Source organism: Notothenia rossii (genome assembly GCF_949606895.1).
Source record: "Notothenia rossii genome assembly, chromosome: 7".
NCBI lineage: Eukaryota > Metazoa > Chordata > Actinopteri > Perciformes > Nototheniidae > Notothenia > Notothenia rossii.
In genome coordinates this window covers 27172621-27188803 of record NC_136905.1, presented here as the reverse complement: position 1 = coordinate 27188803, position 16183 = coordinate 27172621, and the positions used below count along the sequence as shown (strand labels likewise).

Here is a 16183-nt window from a genome sequence, read left to right as displayed (position 1 = left end):
TGTGTGTGTGTGTGTGTGTGTGTGTGTGTGTGTGTGTGTGTGTGTGTGTGTGTGTGTGTGTGTGTGTGTGTGTGTGTGTGTGTGTGTGTGTGTGTGTGTGTGTGTGTGTGTGTGTGTGTGTGTGTGGGTGGGTGTGTCTTCTCTGCATACATAAATATGTTCTCTTTGCTCCTGTATGTTTGTGTACTGTAAGTCTGAATGTGAATGTATTCCTATGTATGCAGGGACGTGTGTCTATGTGTGAAGAAAGAGAACACATGCCTATGTGTCTGGTTATATGTTTTCCATATGAAGAATACGTCTTGGATATGATTCATACACGTTGTAAATACTTGTATCAGTTAACCGGCTGAATAATACAAATGATAGAGATCTCTAGATCTCTAGCCACTGCTTCTCAGTGGCTAACGGCCAGTACAGCCTCTCACACCTTGACTTGAGAGATTTTATAAGCCTTATCATTTCCTATTTGGTCCCACAAATTAGTGTGGTCGATTAATAACAAGCTACTTTGATCTCTACTCCTGTGCTGCATTGAAGGTAAGTTACATCTTACATAACTATTCCATTCAAAAGATAAACAGGGATTTCAGAAGGGAGCGACACCAACTCTGCTATATCAGACTTATTTATCTAATCAGCAGGAATCTATTGGGACCCTTAAAACCATATGCCACTGTTGCAGTTACTACATCTACATCGTCCTCCAGACAACTTGTCAAACCTTCTGCCATGTCTCACTGCGCTGTAAACAGCAGCACATACTGCTCAAGCTCATTTAATAGTTATTCCTTAATTAGCTGTTTTCCAAATAAGTGTGCATACTGTTGTGTTCATTAAGTTAGTCAAGCAGTCGAGCAGTAAACTACTTTCAAAGAGACGTATAAAATGCTTGTTATGCACTTTCATGCACGGACTCTGTGTCCTCTGTCTAGTTCCTTCAGCGGATTCTGTTAAAGAAGCTAAATAACAGGTAACTTTGTTTTCTACGAACATGCTGACTAAGCTACACTTGTAATCAGTGTAGGGATGTTATGCAGTGTGCTCTGTGCACACTGCATGAATCTGTTGATACAGATCATTATCGCTAGTTTGCTGCAGTCATTATACTACTTTTATTACAAATATGAATCACAGAAGTCATGAGAGGAGGCTCCTATATCTGCAAGTGCCAGCACAGAATGTGATGTATTCTTAAAAAGCTGTTCATACATGCACACCTTCTTCCAGTATAACTGGGTAGTAAAATAACTCCCTCCTCTATCTGCAACCAGCATCTCTCAATTAAGATGTAAGTCTTTTTAAAATAAAGGTACAGTAAAACCAATTGAATTTCCTAATGAATGATGATGTTAGTGTTTGGCCTTTTGCAGCAGCCTTTACACTGAATAAAATAAACATGATTTGTAAGTAATAGACAAATAGAGCCTTAGATTAAAAACAGGAGGTCATGAGTTGGAGAAGAGAAGAATAATTTAGTTGCGAAATAATCAAATCATATTCACAGGCGAGGTTAGAAGAAGAAAGATGGAGCGAATCCATGCCAAAGAAAGAGCGAGGGCACTGTGAGGCATCCTGGGAAGTTGAAGACGTGAAGGGTGGGGGGGGTAGGCAAATGGGAGGAGGAGAAGAGGTCTCAAGGGACACAATAGAGGTTTTTACTTATACTTGACACATTGAGTGTTGGGTGGGCGTCTGTGTGTGGGGTTGTGTATGAGAGGGTTAAGGGGGCAGCTGACACACCCCCGGCCTCAGCGCAGCCCCTTTGCACCCATGGGAGATTAGCGGGATAGAAAGAGCAGAAGCGTCAATATGTTCCTTGAATCTAATTAAAATCATTAAAATTGCAAAACTTGAATGTGTTGAACAAAATCAGTTCTGAGGAGAAGTCGGCAAGTATTATTATTTTCTGAGAGCATTAAGTTAATTCATTTAGCAAGGGGTCTGTCACCTGTAGTGCACACAGTAGAATGAACACTGATCCTGGATGCTTCCATGTCACTTTTTTTTTTAAATGTATTTACTTGAAATGGCCTTCGATTTTCAACAACAAATATAATATTAATGATTTGTCCTGTAAGTACACCTAGAGGAAGAAGGTGAGCCCATGGCCCATAGTAACCACGGTGATGTAAATAGAAACTCTGCATGGAATCATTTCATCGCTCCTGTTATTAAGTCATTTTCTCTCCTTGTAGATGTCCACTGAAAACCAGGAGGTTTCTGAGGAGGCTCTTCAGTGTCTGTCCATGCTGGTCCAGCTGTATGGGGGAGAGGGTTATGACTGCCTGTCACCTTCCTGTTTGCAAAGCTTTTCACATATGCTGCGCACACACATGCACCCCGAGGCACACCGAATCCAACGCTCAACACTTAGGATCATCAAACGCCTGGTGAGTACAGCGCACAGTTGGGCATGCAGAATAACAGATATATATATGCAAACGTAAAGAGATTTAGACTCATAGGTCAACAGTGCTTGTATGACATTTTTATCATTGACCAGTATTGGTCATATAACAACACTGAAATATGTTTGATGAATGTTCCTGTACGATTCAATAATCTTGGCCCTTTAGTTTTTTGGAGGGTAGAATGATTAACTGCAGAATTAGAGTAATGAAGTCAAACTAAGTACACACACACAAACCCTGCTGTTTTGAGGTAAGAGTAGTTTTTAAGTAATTAGACTGACAGAGGGAGCAGACGGAGGGGTGCAAAAGTGTTGCTTTGTATCTGCCTGTCACTCTCTGTTTGCGTGTCTGCCCAGTTATGGTAGAACAGGCCAAAGATGGCTGACTCATGAGAGAGCAGTAAAGCAGGAGGAGATCAAATGAAGCTTCTATTCCCCAAATGTAATGAAAACAGTAGCTCCATGTTTTCCATGGAGGAAACGGAAGCAGCTGCAGATAACATTAATAACTTAAAGGAGACCTATCATGCTATATTTAAATGATATAGTGTATGACCATACCTATATAAGGTATATTTATACATGTTATTTTTCAAAATACCAAACAGATCATTTTTTAGCCGTGCCTCGTTTCGCTCATTTTCGCTCTATTCCAAGCCTGTCTTTGAAAATTCTGAGCAGCAGCTGACCACGCCCCCCTGCAGAAGAGGGGGGCATGAGCCGGTGAGAGTCACGTTACCATGTTTGCTGTGATTACGAGTGTGGAATAAACATGTCATCTCAGAGCAATGCATGTGTTCAAGCATATTATCAATTTGATCCAGAAACTGACCCTGAAGCAGCGGAGGTTTTGGTGGAGGTGCAAACATCTCGGTTGCAGCAGGACGTTTCTGAAATGTTAGTTGACAACATACTTGTCAACCCTCCCGATTTTCGCGGGAGACAAAATCAGATTTACACACGACTGTTTCCACTCAGACTTCAATACAGCTACACCATTGTTTGGTTTCCATGGTAACACGTCTCTTTAGTCAACTCAAAGTCTGAGAGGGTGAGGCAGATATTCACAGAAAACAGAACAAGAATTGACAACTACTCTACTCTCTGCTCACTCCTTTCCTGTAAAATACAGGTCCAGCCCACACATATGCTCCATCAAGGATGGTGCTACAGGCCGCAAGGCAGTGCACTTACAACTACAATAAGCATGTTAATGTTAATCTAACAGCTCCGGCGATCCACTAGCACCCCCCCCCCCACCCCCCCCCCAATTTTGGATTTTGAAATGCTCCCGATTTCTGAGGTCTAAAGGTTGGCAAGTATGGTTGGGTTGACAAGCTGTCGTCCCTATTTTTTTTTACTTATTCCGTTCATATTTTGGCTAATTAGCAAGAATGCAATGTGTACAGTTTGTAACTTAGAGTTTGACCCAGCAATAAGTCTCTGAAAGGCGAGGGAAAGCTGTGTGGTTAGAGGCAGAGCGCAGCGGCAGGCAGGCAGAGGAGCAGGCTGTGATACCCCCCCCCTCACCCCACAGAGCGCACCCAGAGGACAGACTGCGTCCCCTCACTTTGTAACCCAGGAAAGGAGCAGGAATCCTGGGTACGTGAGTGTTAAAAGTGCATTAAACTGTTTTAATCCGACAGCCGCTGATGTGCACGGAAGTCTGTTCGTTTGGCTTTTGAATAGCCAAATGGACGGAAATCCGTCCTACAGTATATGCGAACGAGAGGTTTGGAAATGCACGTGACCGTGACTCATTCCCCTGATAGGTGGAGAGTTGACCAATAAGCGGAGCACCTCTTTGTGACGTAGAAAAGTGTTGAAATCTGGATCCGTTTTTTTTCAGATCCGTTGCAGCCCCTTTTTTAGAGATTTGGCTAAGGAGGAAAATAGAGAGAGGGTTGTGTTTTCTGACACTTGGTGAGTTCCCTGGAACACCGGGGACACATATTCATGTATAAAAGACGTACAAAGGTGCATTTTGCATGATAGGTCCCCTTTAAACATAGAGTTGTGGTTGCATAACAATACTATTCTAAAGTTGGGGGCAGATATTTTAGGAATAAGTTTATTTAAAAGTATCGGTATGCATGTTTAAAAAATGTACTTACTGAATTTAATCCAGAATTTTTTAGAATTGACCAATTATTTAAACAGCAATGTAAAAAAGAAAAGACAAGGTTGGTGAGGTCAGTCGAATGAAAATTGATCTTAAAAAGTGAACATAACCATTGTGAAATATTGGCTGATTTTCTTTGGACCCCATGAATTATGTAAAATGCATTCCTAATGTTTGGCTTGGCCGTAGGGTCATAAAGACTTTCTGCACGTGGGACACAAGGTCAGCTGTCACTGAGATCTTATGATCCAACAGAAGGCTTTGCCTGGAAGCTACCTTACGTGTGTGTGTGTGTGTGTGTGTGTGTGTGTGTGTGTGTGTGTGTGTGTGTGTGTGTGTGTGTGTGTGTGTGTGTGTGTGTGTGTGTGTGTGTGTGTGTGTGTGTGTGTGTGTGTGTGTGTGTGTGTGTGTGTGTGTGTGTGTGTGTGTGTGTGTGTGTGTGTGTGTGTGTGTGTGTGTGTGTGTGTGTGTGTGTGTGTGTGTGTGTGTGTGTGTGTGTGTGTGTGTGTGTGTGTGTGTGTGTGTGTGTGTGTGTGTGTGTGTGTGTGTGTGTGTGTGTGTGTTATAATAACAAGAGTAACCGCTTTTTTTCTCTTAGCAAATTTGACCTCACGTGAAAAGTCCTTCATTTCCCCTTTGGTCAGAGCGAGCAGTGACATCATGGTGTGTATTCTTGTGTGTTCAGGCTGTTTTCTCATAGCTGGTGAATGAGTCACTATGCACATCTGTGCTAGGAGCACATCTCATTTATTTCCTCTGAAAACTACCCATCGAGCATCCTGCACATATAGTCATTATACGCGACGCACATCAGTTAATTTAGAAAGATTTAAACGGTAAAATTCTTTAAAGAAAAAGAAGTGTTACTAAATTCATTTTATTATAATCCCATTATGAATCAGTTGGCAGAGAGCAATATCCACCTTTGAACGAATGCAACAGACATTCAATTACCATAACACACACTTTTTCACAGATATACCGTCAAAGAAGCACAATGACTCACATACTCTCCCTCAAACACACACACACACAAGTGCCTGCCCTTCAACAAAGGCTTTTTAATTATCTTTCATTGATTTCAGGGCTCTGCTAATCTCAATCAAAGATCCCGCTAATAGCTTAGAAACTGCAAAGGAGGAGAGAGGGAGGCTGGATCGAGTCTGAATTAGTGACATTTTCAACTTGTCTTTTTTTTCTCAACACACAACTTGGAAAGACTTAAAGGGGAATGCAAATTAAATAAAAAGGGATTCTTAAGGAGCTGACAGAGAAATAAGCATTTATTATTTTGTTAAAAGCATTTTGATTTGTCTTTTTTTAAGTCTGTGTGGCAACACAGAATGTAATGTGTTCCGTGTTTAACCCTTTGCATGTATGCATGATTCATGTCTACCACAGTGTAATGTTAAATTGTGAGGCAGAAATGTTATGTTTGTAGTATTATTCTGTAAATCATGTTGACTTACTATGAAAAACATGGATCTATTAGTCCAGGCAGGGTGTGGATGATGTCCTGTGTTTGTCCATCCTCTCTCTCAGGTCTAAGCTTCTTCCTCTCAGACCATATGTCTCAGCACAAAGTCTCTAATGTCAAAGCCTTTATGTCCATGTATTCTCCATCGTCCATCCATCTATCCTGCAGAAGGCCAGCTGTGTGCAGGGCCATGTAGTACAGGAAACTAAAATACCGTTTATATATGTTTATAATTTAACACAAAAAATGTTTGCATAGTTTTATTACAAACATAAGGAAATGTGCTTTTAAAGTGTAAGAAGAGTACATCAAAGTTTAACTCTGTGAAAGTATAAATTATATTATAACATCATTATAACATTTTAACAGCAGTCTTTTGAGGCAGACATATTTTTTGCTAACACCATCAGAGCAACTTTTCCCTTTTCAGTGAATGATCTGTCGTTCTATACTATAAAGTACATTGTCACTTGTTTAAAGTTAATATCCAAGACAACATCTGTAAAGACAGCCCTGTGCTGTCTCTCTGAGAGACAATATGACCAAATCTGTCTGTTAGTGGAAACAGGTTTCTCTGTCCGTCTTCTAGCAGTAAACAGCTGAACCATGGGCCTCTCATAGATCATAGATCCACGACAGCAAACCTCTGAGAAAAGACAAGAATGACACTGAATGACTTACAGCCTTTAATTATGCCAAATATGGTGTCTTTCTCTCTATCTGTTTGTCTGTTTATCTGTCTTTCTATCCGTCTGTCTCTCTATCTGTCTACCTTTCTCTCTAACTGTGTATCTGTCTGTCTCTCTATCTGTCTACCTGTCTCTCTATCTGTGTATCTGTCTGTCTCTCTATCTGTCTACCTGTCTCTCTAACTGTGTATCTGTCTGTCTCTCTATCTGTCTACCTGTCTCTCTATCTGTGTATCTGTCTGTTTGTCAGTTCATTGTCCTGGTGTCAGGGCATTGGTCAGATAGACATGGGTGGAGGAGGGATGATGAGTCGGTGTGGTTTGCAGACACACATCAATGTCCCCTCACTCTGAAGTGTGTGTGTGTGTGTGTGTGTGTGTGTGTGTGTGTGTGCGTGCGTGCGTGCGTGCGTTAGAGTGAGGGAGGGGAGTGTTTTTGGCTCCCCCTAACCCTGTTGCCTAGCAACAGTCATGCTGTGTCGCCGCAGAGACAGAGGGGATGATGTCACCATAGATCAGAGAGAACGCGTTCACACAACACGCCGACACACTCACATACACACACAAAACACATAAATATCCGCTATCACACTCCCTTTGAACAACACTTGCAGAGGCAAACACTGTGTATCTAATTTATTGGAATACATTTGCTCCACAACCAACTGTCACCATATTAGTAACTCCAAACTTAGTTTAAACACTGTAAATGCACACAAACACAATCAGCAGACCAGGTGTGTGTGGGGCCTGGACATCCTGGTGTTTGGAGACATGTTGGGACTGGAGTAAAAACACAGGGCTGACAAAGACATGGAGTAATGATGTACATTCGTGTTGAGAAGGGTGCTATATAAATAAAGTTGTACTTACTTTTACAGCAGAGAGGAAACTCAGAGAGGGAATAGATTTTACACTCAAGCAGTTTTAGCTAGTCTTGTTCAAAGCTGTGTGAAATATTTAGCAGTAGAATCATAGAAAACATTCCGGCTGCAACAAAATTATAGGGCAAGAAACCTAATGACAATGTAGAAAGAAAGAGAAATGGCTGAAGGACTGAAGAGGGAGTCATTTAGCATGGAGGGGTCTTTGTGTATTCAGCCCGACTTTGGGCAAATTGGCTCTTTGACCAATTTACTTTGAAATGGCAGTGACAAATGAGTGTGATGTCACCCAGCAGTCGGTCGTGGCAACTTGCAAAATGGTTCTGTGGTAATAACTCAGACCAGTGGTTCATGTAGTTCTCCATGTATGATTTTGAGTGGCACAAGATAACAAAGAATCTGAAAATTACTCAAATCAAACGATAAATGTATCATTGTTGGTTTCCTATTGTTTGCGAAAAGATGGTTTTAGCTGATAGTCCGCCTTTACCTGAGTTATCTGTCCAATGTTTGAAAAAGGACTTTGCGACAGGATATCATGCATTGTGCTGCACTAATCCAAACCTGACTGTATGCATGTGCACAGTTGGAGAGTTGTACATAAACAGTGATGCAATGTTTTTTTGCAAACAGAGGTCATTATTTAACAGTATGCCATCTTCCTATTTGTTGTGCCTTTGAAATAATGCAATTTGTGGTCTTGCAGTCACACAGAGCAACAATGCTCCCTCACACGGCTCACCATTTTTATTTTTTTCATGTCAGACCAATGTCTTCACATGCTTGTCGAGCGTGGACCACTGCTACTTAGCTGATGACTAACATGGCCGTACCTTTTAGTCTATTACCCTCACTTTGTTCTTCCTCTCTCCCCTTATTACAGGTGCAGACTACAGAGCGATCTGATTGGTCAGAATGTCCTGAAGGAGAGGGGCTACTTTGTCTACTGCAGGACATAACTACGTCCAACAGGTGCGTGTTTGTGCTGTTTGAAGACACTTGTGCGCGTCATATAAAATATCACTATTCCATTCTGATACAAAAGATATAAGAACTGAAACTGATTTTTCTTTATCTGTGGCAAAAAGGTACATTTGTGCCGCTCATTCCTGACAGTAGTATCTGTACATTAGTGGTGAAACCATTCTTCAAAGGTTCCCAAAAACCGAATGTTTTGGATTTAAAAATGTGTCCTCCAGCCCTCTCCTTCATCTTATTATTTTCATGCATGTCTGAACATGTCTATGTTACACGTGTCACAACTGACCTTTTCTCAGCTGTTAATTGAAAGGATGCAAAGCAGGCTGCTGGCAAGACAGTGTCAGCTTAATGGCTCAAAGCTGAGAGATCAAATATATACATACAGTGCCTTGCAAAAGTATTGCCATTTTTCATATTTTCTTGCAAAGAAAAACCAAAATAATATAACATTTTTGGGGGGAACAAAATTGGTAAAGTGAAAAAGAGAGAGCATCTTTTAAAACATAAAAAATTATTAAAAACTGAAAAGTGGAGTGTGCATGTATTCACCCCCTTTGCTATTTAGCCCAAACAAAGACCTTCAGAGTCACACAATAATTTAAAACAAAGTTCACCTGTGTGCAATCCAGTGTCTCAGTATCTCTGTCTATATACACCTGTTGTAGAAGACCTCAGTCTTCCATACCACAGCAAGTGGCCTTTCTAAGCGAGAAAACGACACCATGAAGACTAAGGAGCGCTCCAAACAGGTCAGGGACAAAGTTGTGGAAAAGTATGAGAAAGGGTTGGGTTATAAAAGAATCTCACAGACTTTGAACATCCCACGAAGCACCATTAAATCCATTATTTTAAAATGGATAAAAATATGCCACGACAACAAACCTGCCAAGAGAGAGCCGCCCACCAAAACTCTCACACTGTGCAAGGAGAGCATCGATCAGAGAGGCAACAAAGAGGCCGAGGATAACCCTGAAGGAGCTGGTGAGCTCCACAGCAGAGAGAGGAGAATCTGTACACAGGACCACAGTAAGCCGTACACTCCACAGAGCGGGGCTTTATGGAAGAGTCGCCACAAAGAAGCCATTGCTAAGGCAAAACATAAGAACACACATTTGGAGTTCGCCAAAAGGCATGTGGAAGATTCCCCAAACATGTGGAAGAAGGTCCTGTGGTCAGACGAGACTAAAATGGAACTTTTTGGCCATCAAGGTAAACGTTATGTCTGACGCAAACCCAACCCCTCTGATCACCCTCAGAACACCACCCCCACAGTGAAGCAAGGTGGTGGCAGCCTCATGTTGTGGGGATGTTTTTCATCGGCAGGGACTGGGAAGCTGGTCAAAATAGAAGGAGTGATGGATGGAGCTAAATACAGGGAAATAGTTGAGGAAACTGTTTCAGTCTGCCAGAGATTTGAGGATTGGGCAGAGGTTCACCTTCGAGCAGGACAATGACCCAAAGCATTCTGCTAAAGCAACGCTAGAGTGGTTTAAAGGGGAAACGTTTTGGAGTGGCCTAGTCAAAGCCCTTAATCCAATCAAAAATCTGTGGTATGACCTAAAGAAGGCTGTACACGAGCGGAACCCATCTAACCTACCTGGAGCAGTGTTGCCAAGAAGCATGGAAACAAATCCCAGTGGAAAGATGTGCCAAGCTTATAGACACATGCCCCAAGAGACTTGCAGCTGTTATTGCTGCAAAGGTTGGCTCTACCAAGTATTGACTTTGGGGGGGTGGATAGTTATGCACGCTCATGTTTTCTCTTTTTCATTATTATTTCTTGTTTGTTTCACAATAAAAAATATTTTTGCATCTTCAAAGTTGTAGGCATGTTGTGTATATCAAATACTACAAATTCTCCAAAAATCTTATTAAATTAAACGTTTTAATGCAATAAAACAAGAAAAATGCCAAGGGGGGTGAATACTTTTGCAAGGCATTGTATATTAGAAACAAAAAGTGTTCTTTGTTTGGGAGTCTCTTGAGATTTCATATCAGTGGCAGGAAACATGACCTGCAGCTCCTCACATACCTGGCAACGTAACATCTTCCTGGGAGCTGGGAGCTTTGTGTGGATACTGTGAAGATAATGGGAATCAAACCAAGATCAATACAATCTGAACCACAAGAAATGCTCAGGGAACACAGCTTCAAAAGGGACCCCGAGTTAATCTTCCTGCCAGCAGTGCTTACCTGTAAACAAACTGCAAACAACAGAAGCCAATACAAATGTGAAAAAGTACACCAGCACATACTCAGAGTTACTAACTACGTTATCCGTTTAGTTTACATAAAGCTTAGATATTCTTTTGTCTCCACTTCATGAAATTCCTGTGTCAAATCAAATCAGGTTTTATTTATATAGCACATTTTAAAAACGATTTTTGGTCGAGCCAAAGTGCGGTACATGCAAATAATAAATAACACATTACTACAGTCGCAAACAGAAGACAATAAATTACAACAGCAAATATAAAAATCAAACAAAGGGAAATGTCAGGAGTCGTGCTCCGCTCTGACTAGAAGGCCAGGGAGAAGAAGTGAGTTTTTAGTGTTGATTTAAAAAGTGTTCAACAGTTGTTCACTTTCCCTATGCTAAGGAAACTAGAGAACAGGGCGTGACACCCGTAACATCCCCCTCTCACACAAACAGTGAATCAGACCAAACAGGGAGAGAGTAAGGGTGGAGGAGGGATGACACATCAATGCCCCTCACTCTGATGGAGAAGGCAAAGTGTGTGTGTGTGTGTGTGTGTGTGTGTGTGTGTGTGTGTGTGTGTGTGTGTGTGTGTGTGTGTGTGTGTGTGTGTGTGTGTGTGTGTGTGTGTGTGTGTGTGTGTGTGTGTGTGTGTGTGTGTGTGTGTGTGTGTGTGTGTGTGTGTGTGTGTGTGTTTTTTATCTAACTGCCTTTATGAGTATGTGGGCAAAATGTGTGTACCCTCTTTGTGCCAAGGGTTTTGTCACCTTAGTGACCATTCTCCCTTCCTTTTGATCTCTAGATGTATGAGACCAGCGACCTGACACAAAAACACACACACACACACACACACACACATACACACACACACACACACACACACACACACACACACACACACACACACACACAACACACCCTGTCAGATCAATAATAAAGGTGTATTGTTGTCCTTCTATAGAGGCCTCTCCTCTCCCCTCCCTCTCCTCCTATTTTCTCCTCGGTCCCCCCTTTTTCTTCCCATTTTGTCACCCTATATACCCATTTCTCCTTCTCTCTCCCCCCTCCATTTTCTTCCTCTTCCACCTCTCTCCCTCTCTCTCTCCCCTCGTCACCTCTCTGCTCTCCCTCTCTGGCAGATGAAAGCAAGATCAGCTCCAGCCTTTGAAGTGGTTGAGACTGGCACACTCCCACTGGTTTAGGTAGGAGGAGGGGAGCAGAGGTTTTAGGAGAAAGGGCAGGAGATGAAAGGAGTTATGAGGAGAGAGGAGAAGAGAGAAGGGAGGAGGGGGGGGTTAATTGAGAGGATGAGAGGAGTTGCGGCAGAGAGACGAGACGGAAAGAGAAGAGCGGCGTGGAGAGGGAAGGCCTGGGCTGAGTTCCTCACCCAAATGATGTCATTCAGCCTTTACCATGGCAACCTGAGGAATGCCTTTTCAAAACCTCAAGTCTGAGCGAGAGCAGATTGGGGGGGGGGCATCACTCGTAGTTCTCCGTCCTGAAGAGAAGCCCTGAGGGCCAAAAACCTGACCTCCTGTTGCTGGGTTCAATTTGAACATGAAGCTGTCAGACGTTTGCTCATAGCTGCAAACCCTCTGAATAACATCTCCATGATCATGATCTATAATCTATCAGGAGAGTCAATGGAGGGACACTTTAGCTCATTTTGGGGGGAGATATCCGGCGATGAAGAGTGGGAACCATTGGTTCATAGGACAGCTCAATCTGCAATGGCAACATGTAAACCCTATAACAGGACTAATATGTCACATGGTCTGACCTGGAGTCTGCCACCACGGAGAGCACATTCCTGAACTGTCTTGTGAACATGCAGTTATTGAGATCTGATCAAAGTGAGAGGTAGAGATGTGTTCCTTGTTTGGCTCCAGGTGATGGTGTAGTTAATGATGCTTCTGTAATATCCAGTCCCTGTAATGTGAATCCAACTACTGTCTTGTCCGTGGTCCTCCTGCAGCTGCTGAGTGTCCACAAGGACAGTGAAGGTGCAGAGGTTTAATGAGTTACTCTAAAGTTTGTCCTAAAACTTTTATGGATCCAATTTATGTTTTTAATATTCACAAACTTTGAAGGATTTCCGCGGCCTCTGGGAGATGTGTTAATTATGTGGGTTTTAATCAACTCGGAGTGTGGGGGGGGGGGGGGGGGGGGGTTGGGCTTCTGCAGGCCTCGCTTTCAGGCTGCCCTCAAAGACACCTAGGAGGAAGAGCCTCCTGTAGATTACAGACAGATTATAGTCACAAAATGTTGACTGAACGTTTGTTCGTATCATATTTTAGTGGTGTTTAGTTATACAGTGCTAAATTATATTTTGATATTTGTAGATTAACCTGAAAAGTAATATGACATCTTCAGGACTTTTGTTAGGGTATACTATACCACCACTTGTTATATGACTCTGTAAAGGAATACTTAACTACTTATTACTTTTCTTGACATTTGTGGTTTGTCATTGTCAATTTTTCAGAAATATGGATAGATTGATATACCATGACTTGTTGTTACCTATTTATAGCAAACTATTGTATGACTTATTTGACAGACTACGATTTTTTTGTAATGATTAGTCTGACAATATCATGACATTCACTACATATAACAATTTAATAACAACAAACTTTGGAAAAAAACATTAACTTTTTGTGAACTATGACATTTATGATTTGATTATGACATAAAATACTGTTGCTATTCATGAATTTAAAAGAAAACATTTTAAAGGCATTTTTCAAAAAGAGTATGGAAAAAAAAATTGTCTTTAGAATTTTTTTTAATATATTAATCGTACAACCAGTGTGTATTTTACCGACAGCCAGCACAGGCAAAATAGCATACATAGTCTGAATGTAATGGTCAGAAAAATCTGCCCATAAATCTGGAGAAGTAAACTGGGAAAATGTGTATGAACCACGAATATACTAATATAGGACTATTGCTCGAATATATTGAACGTGCAACAGTATTTATTTAAAACCTGTTTTGTATTGTGATAACTATTCCATGGCGATAACACAAATAGGATACTCATAAAGAAAAAAGAGATATGTCAAATCAGTCGGACAAAAAGCAGCTTAACAAGGCCGTGGCCAAACGCAGCATCAGGTTTATATATCTGTTTTAATACTTGCGTTATTGGTTTGCTCAAAGCACTATGAGCTGCATTTCATGTTATGAAAGGTCCATACATCAACGTTTTATTATCATTACCTGCTCCGGGGCTCTCGGCTGCCGTACTTAAATATGACCTAGATTCTTTTCATTTCCCTCACAGTGCTCCTCCCCACTCCCCCCCCCCCCTCCCCCTCCCTGTATCATTCTCATTTACAGGCAGGCCGCTATTTAGCCACAAGGCTTATTCTAAGTGGTGATGATGCTGAGGGAAGAAGAAGAAGTCTTTGGTGGGTTCATTCACGTTCAAGGAAAAAATAGTCCCCCATTGTCTTCATGTTAAGACAAGAGCTCCCTCTTAAGTGGTCTTGAATGAAACTGAACATTACTTTTTTTTTTATTGTATAAAAAAGAAATAATAATAAAAGCTCAAATCAGACAGCTGCACTTGTATCAATACACCAATGCTCAGAATCAAACGCATGATGTCCATAACGAAGCCTAAATGAAAATGACACTATATTTTCTATCTATCTCATTTCCAAATAGATGTTCTTTCCCTAGCCTTCAGTTTTACTGCAAACTGTGGAGCCACACAAGAGCTGGAGAAATGATCTGTTTTATTGTAAGCAGTAGAAAACTTTTTATGAAGATTTGAAGGCATATGTTCAGGACATGAAATTCATGTGCACTTTTTTGGGCCATTTTGCCTTAATAGATTAAAAAAAATATATATATATGAATAAAGTTTGAGGGACATGCAACACAGGCTGTCGGCTGGTATCCCATCGTCAACATGGGGTAATGCCTCTTAGCCTTTATGCAATTGAGACTCATCTTCACCTTTTTAAGGAATAGTTTGGATGTGTTTGATGTCACAAGTAAAGTAATGTATGATATCATGAATAACCTTTCTTTCCTCTTTCCCAGGTGTCACGTCGATTTGGCTCCAGTGGCTGCTGAAATCCTGCAGGTGATCTCTGGATCCTGAAAGCATGTGATGGTCAAAAAGATCAAGAACCATTCAACATTTCAGAACTTTGAAAATGTACGCATGATTGGAATTCTGCTTTTAGATTTTTTTTCTCCGATTAGTTATTTAATAAATAACCAGATAGATGATTGATCTTTTAAACCGTTATCAGTTTTTGAATAAAATGCTTTTAGAGCGTAGATTTTCATCATAAAAGTTTCGTCAATCTGAGTTTATTGTTATACATTGGACTGGAGGTAAACGAAAGTTATATTAAAATATGTATGAATATGTATTCATTCATAAATGTTTTTTGTTTTGAGTAGCAGCTGGCTCTAAAGACCAGAGTGTTTGACTCATCAAATTTGCAGAACTAAATATTGCTGAGAGTGTGTCCATCAGACGGCTCAGGATTACAGCATGAAAGTTAATCTGGCTCTGAGTTAGTCCTGACACTACCCACAACATCAGGAACATGGACACTTTAGATAATGTGTCTGCCATGATAGTCATGTGTAATGTGACATCACAAATGCCTACTTTTCCTGATGGTAAATATAGCTACATAGCAACATACAGATTAGGTTCTGCCCGCTTCTCTATTTTCCCTAATGCTAATGCATCTATCAGGTGTTATGATACCGCACAAGGAAGATGTACTGTGTGCTGGCAGCAGGCATCACTTCCACGAACCATGAACTTTTTCTCTCAGATTTACATTACATGTCATTAGTCAAATAAATATATGTTTTTCAAACAAATCATTGTATAGTCTGTCATCTAAATCCAATTGAATTTAGATCCCCCCTGCTCCGTCTTCAGTGACAGTAAAGTATGTCAGATCAGAAAATATCATATTTTGGGGATTTTTGAAATATTTGAAAAAAGTGTCAAGCTTTAGTTTACATAGCATGCATTTCCTCATATGTAAAAGATGTGAAAATATTTTGGAAAAACATTGATTAAATATGTCACAAAAAAATATAATATTGTACGTTGACATTACAGAAAAAGTAAAATAGTATAGTATGTCAAATATAAAAAATAAATACTGAGTATAGTGATTTGAAAATATCGCCAAAATTGAAAAGTAGTATGGTAAACAAATCTGAAAACACAACATAGTCTTATATCGTAAATGTTACACACAAAAAAAAGCAAAACATAGAAATAGTAGATTATTGAAAATATCAAGTCAAAACAACTGAAAGACAAAGAAACGTAATAGTATATTATGTCATAATACTGACACCTAGCTACTTCCTGGTCAGATTAACAGTTACCTAGCCAACTGTTTACGCTTTAACACCTTCAGCAGCTAG

General features: G+C 40.7%; 1 protein-coding gene across 5 annotated transcripts in view; it reads left to right on the top strand.

Annotated features, from left to right (window-relative positions):
• The window catches only part of ulk4 (unc-51 like kinase 4), an 81459-nt gene extending 66398 nt beyond the window's left edge, over window positions 1–15061 (top strand). For 3 of the 5 annotated variants that reach the window (XM_079693500.1, XM_079693497.1, XM_079693498.1), the window contains 4 exons: window positions 2199–2393; window positions 8468–8556; window positions 14438–14513; window positions 14819–15061. In XM_079693500.1, coding sequence (XP_079549626.1) covers window positions 2199–2393; window positions 8468–8556; window positions 14438–14513; window positions 14819–14851 — 393 coding nt within the window. In that variant the 3' untranslated portion in view covers window positions 14852–15061. Of the gene's footprint in view, window positions 1–2198; window positions 2394–3846; window positions 4016–8467; window positions 8557–14437; window positions 14514–14818 lie in introns of all 5 variants that reach the window. The other 2 variants (XR_013810248.1, XM_079693499.1) reach the window with 2 other exon arrangements.
• The last annotated feature ends 1122 nt before the right edge of the window (window positions 15062–16183 follow it).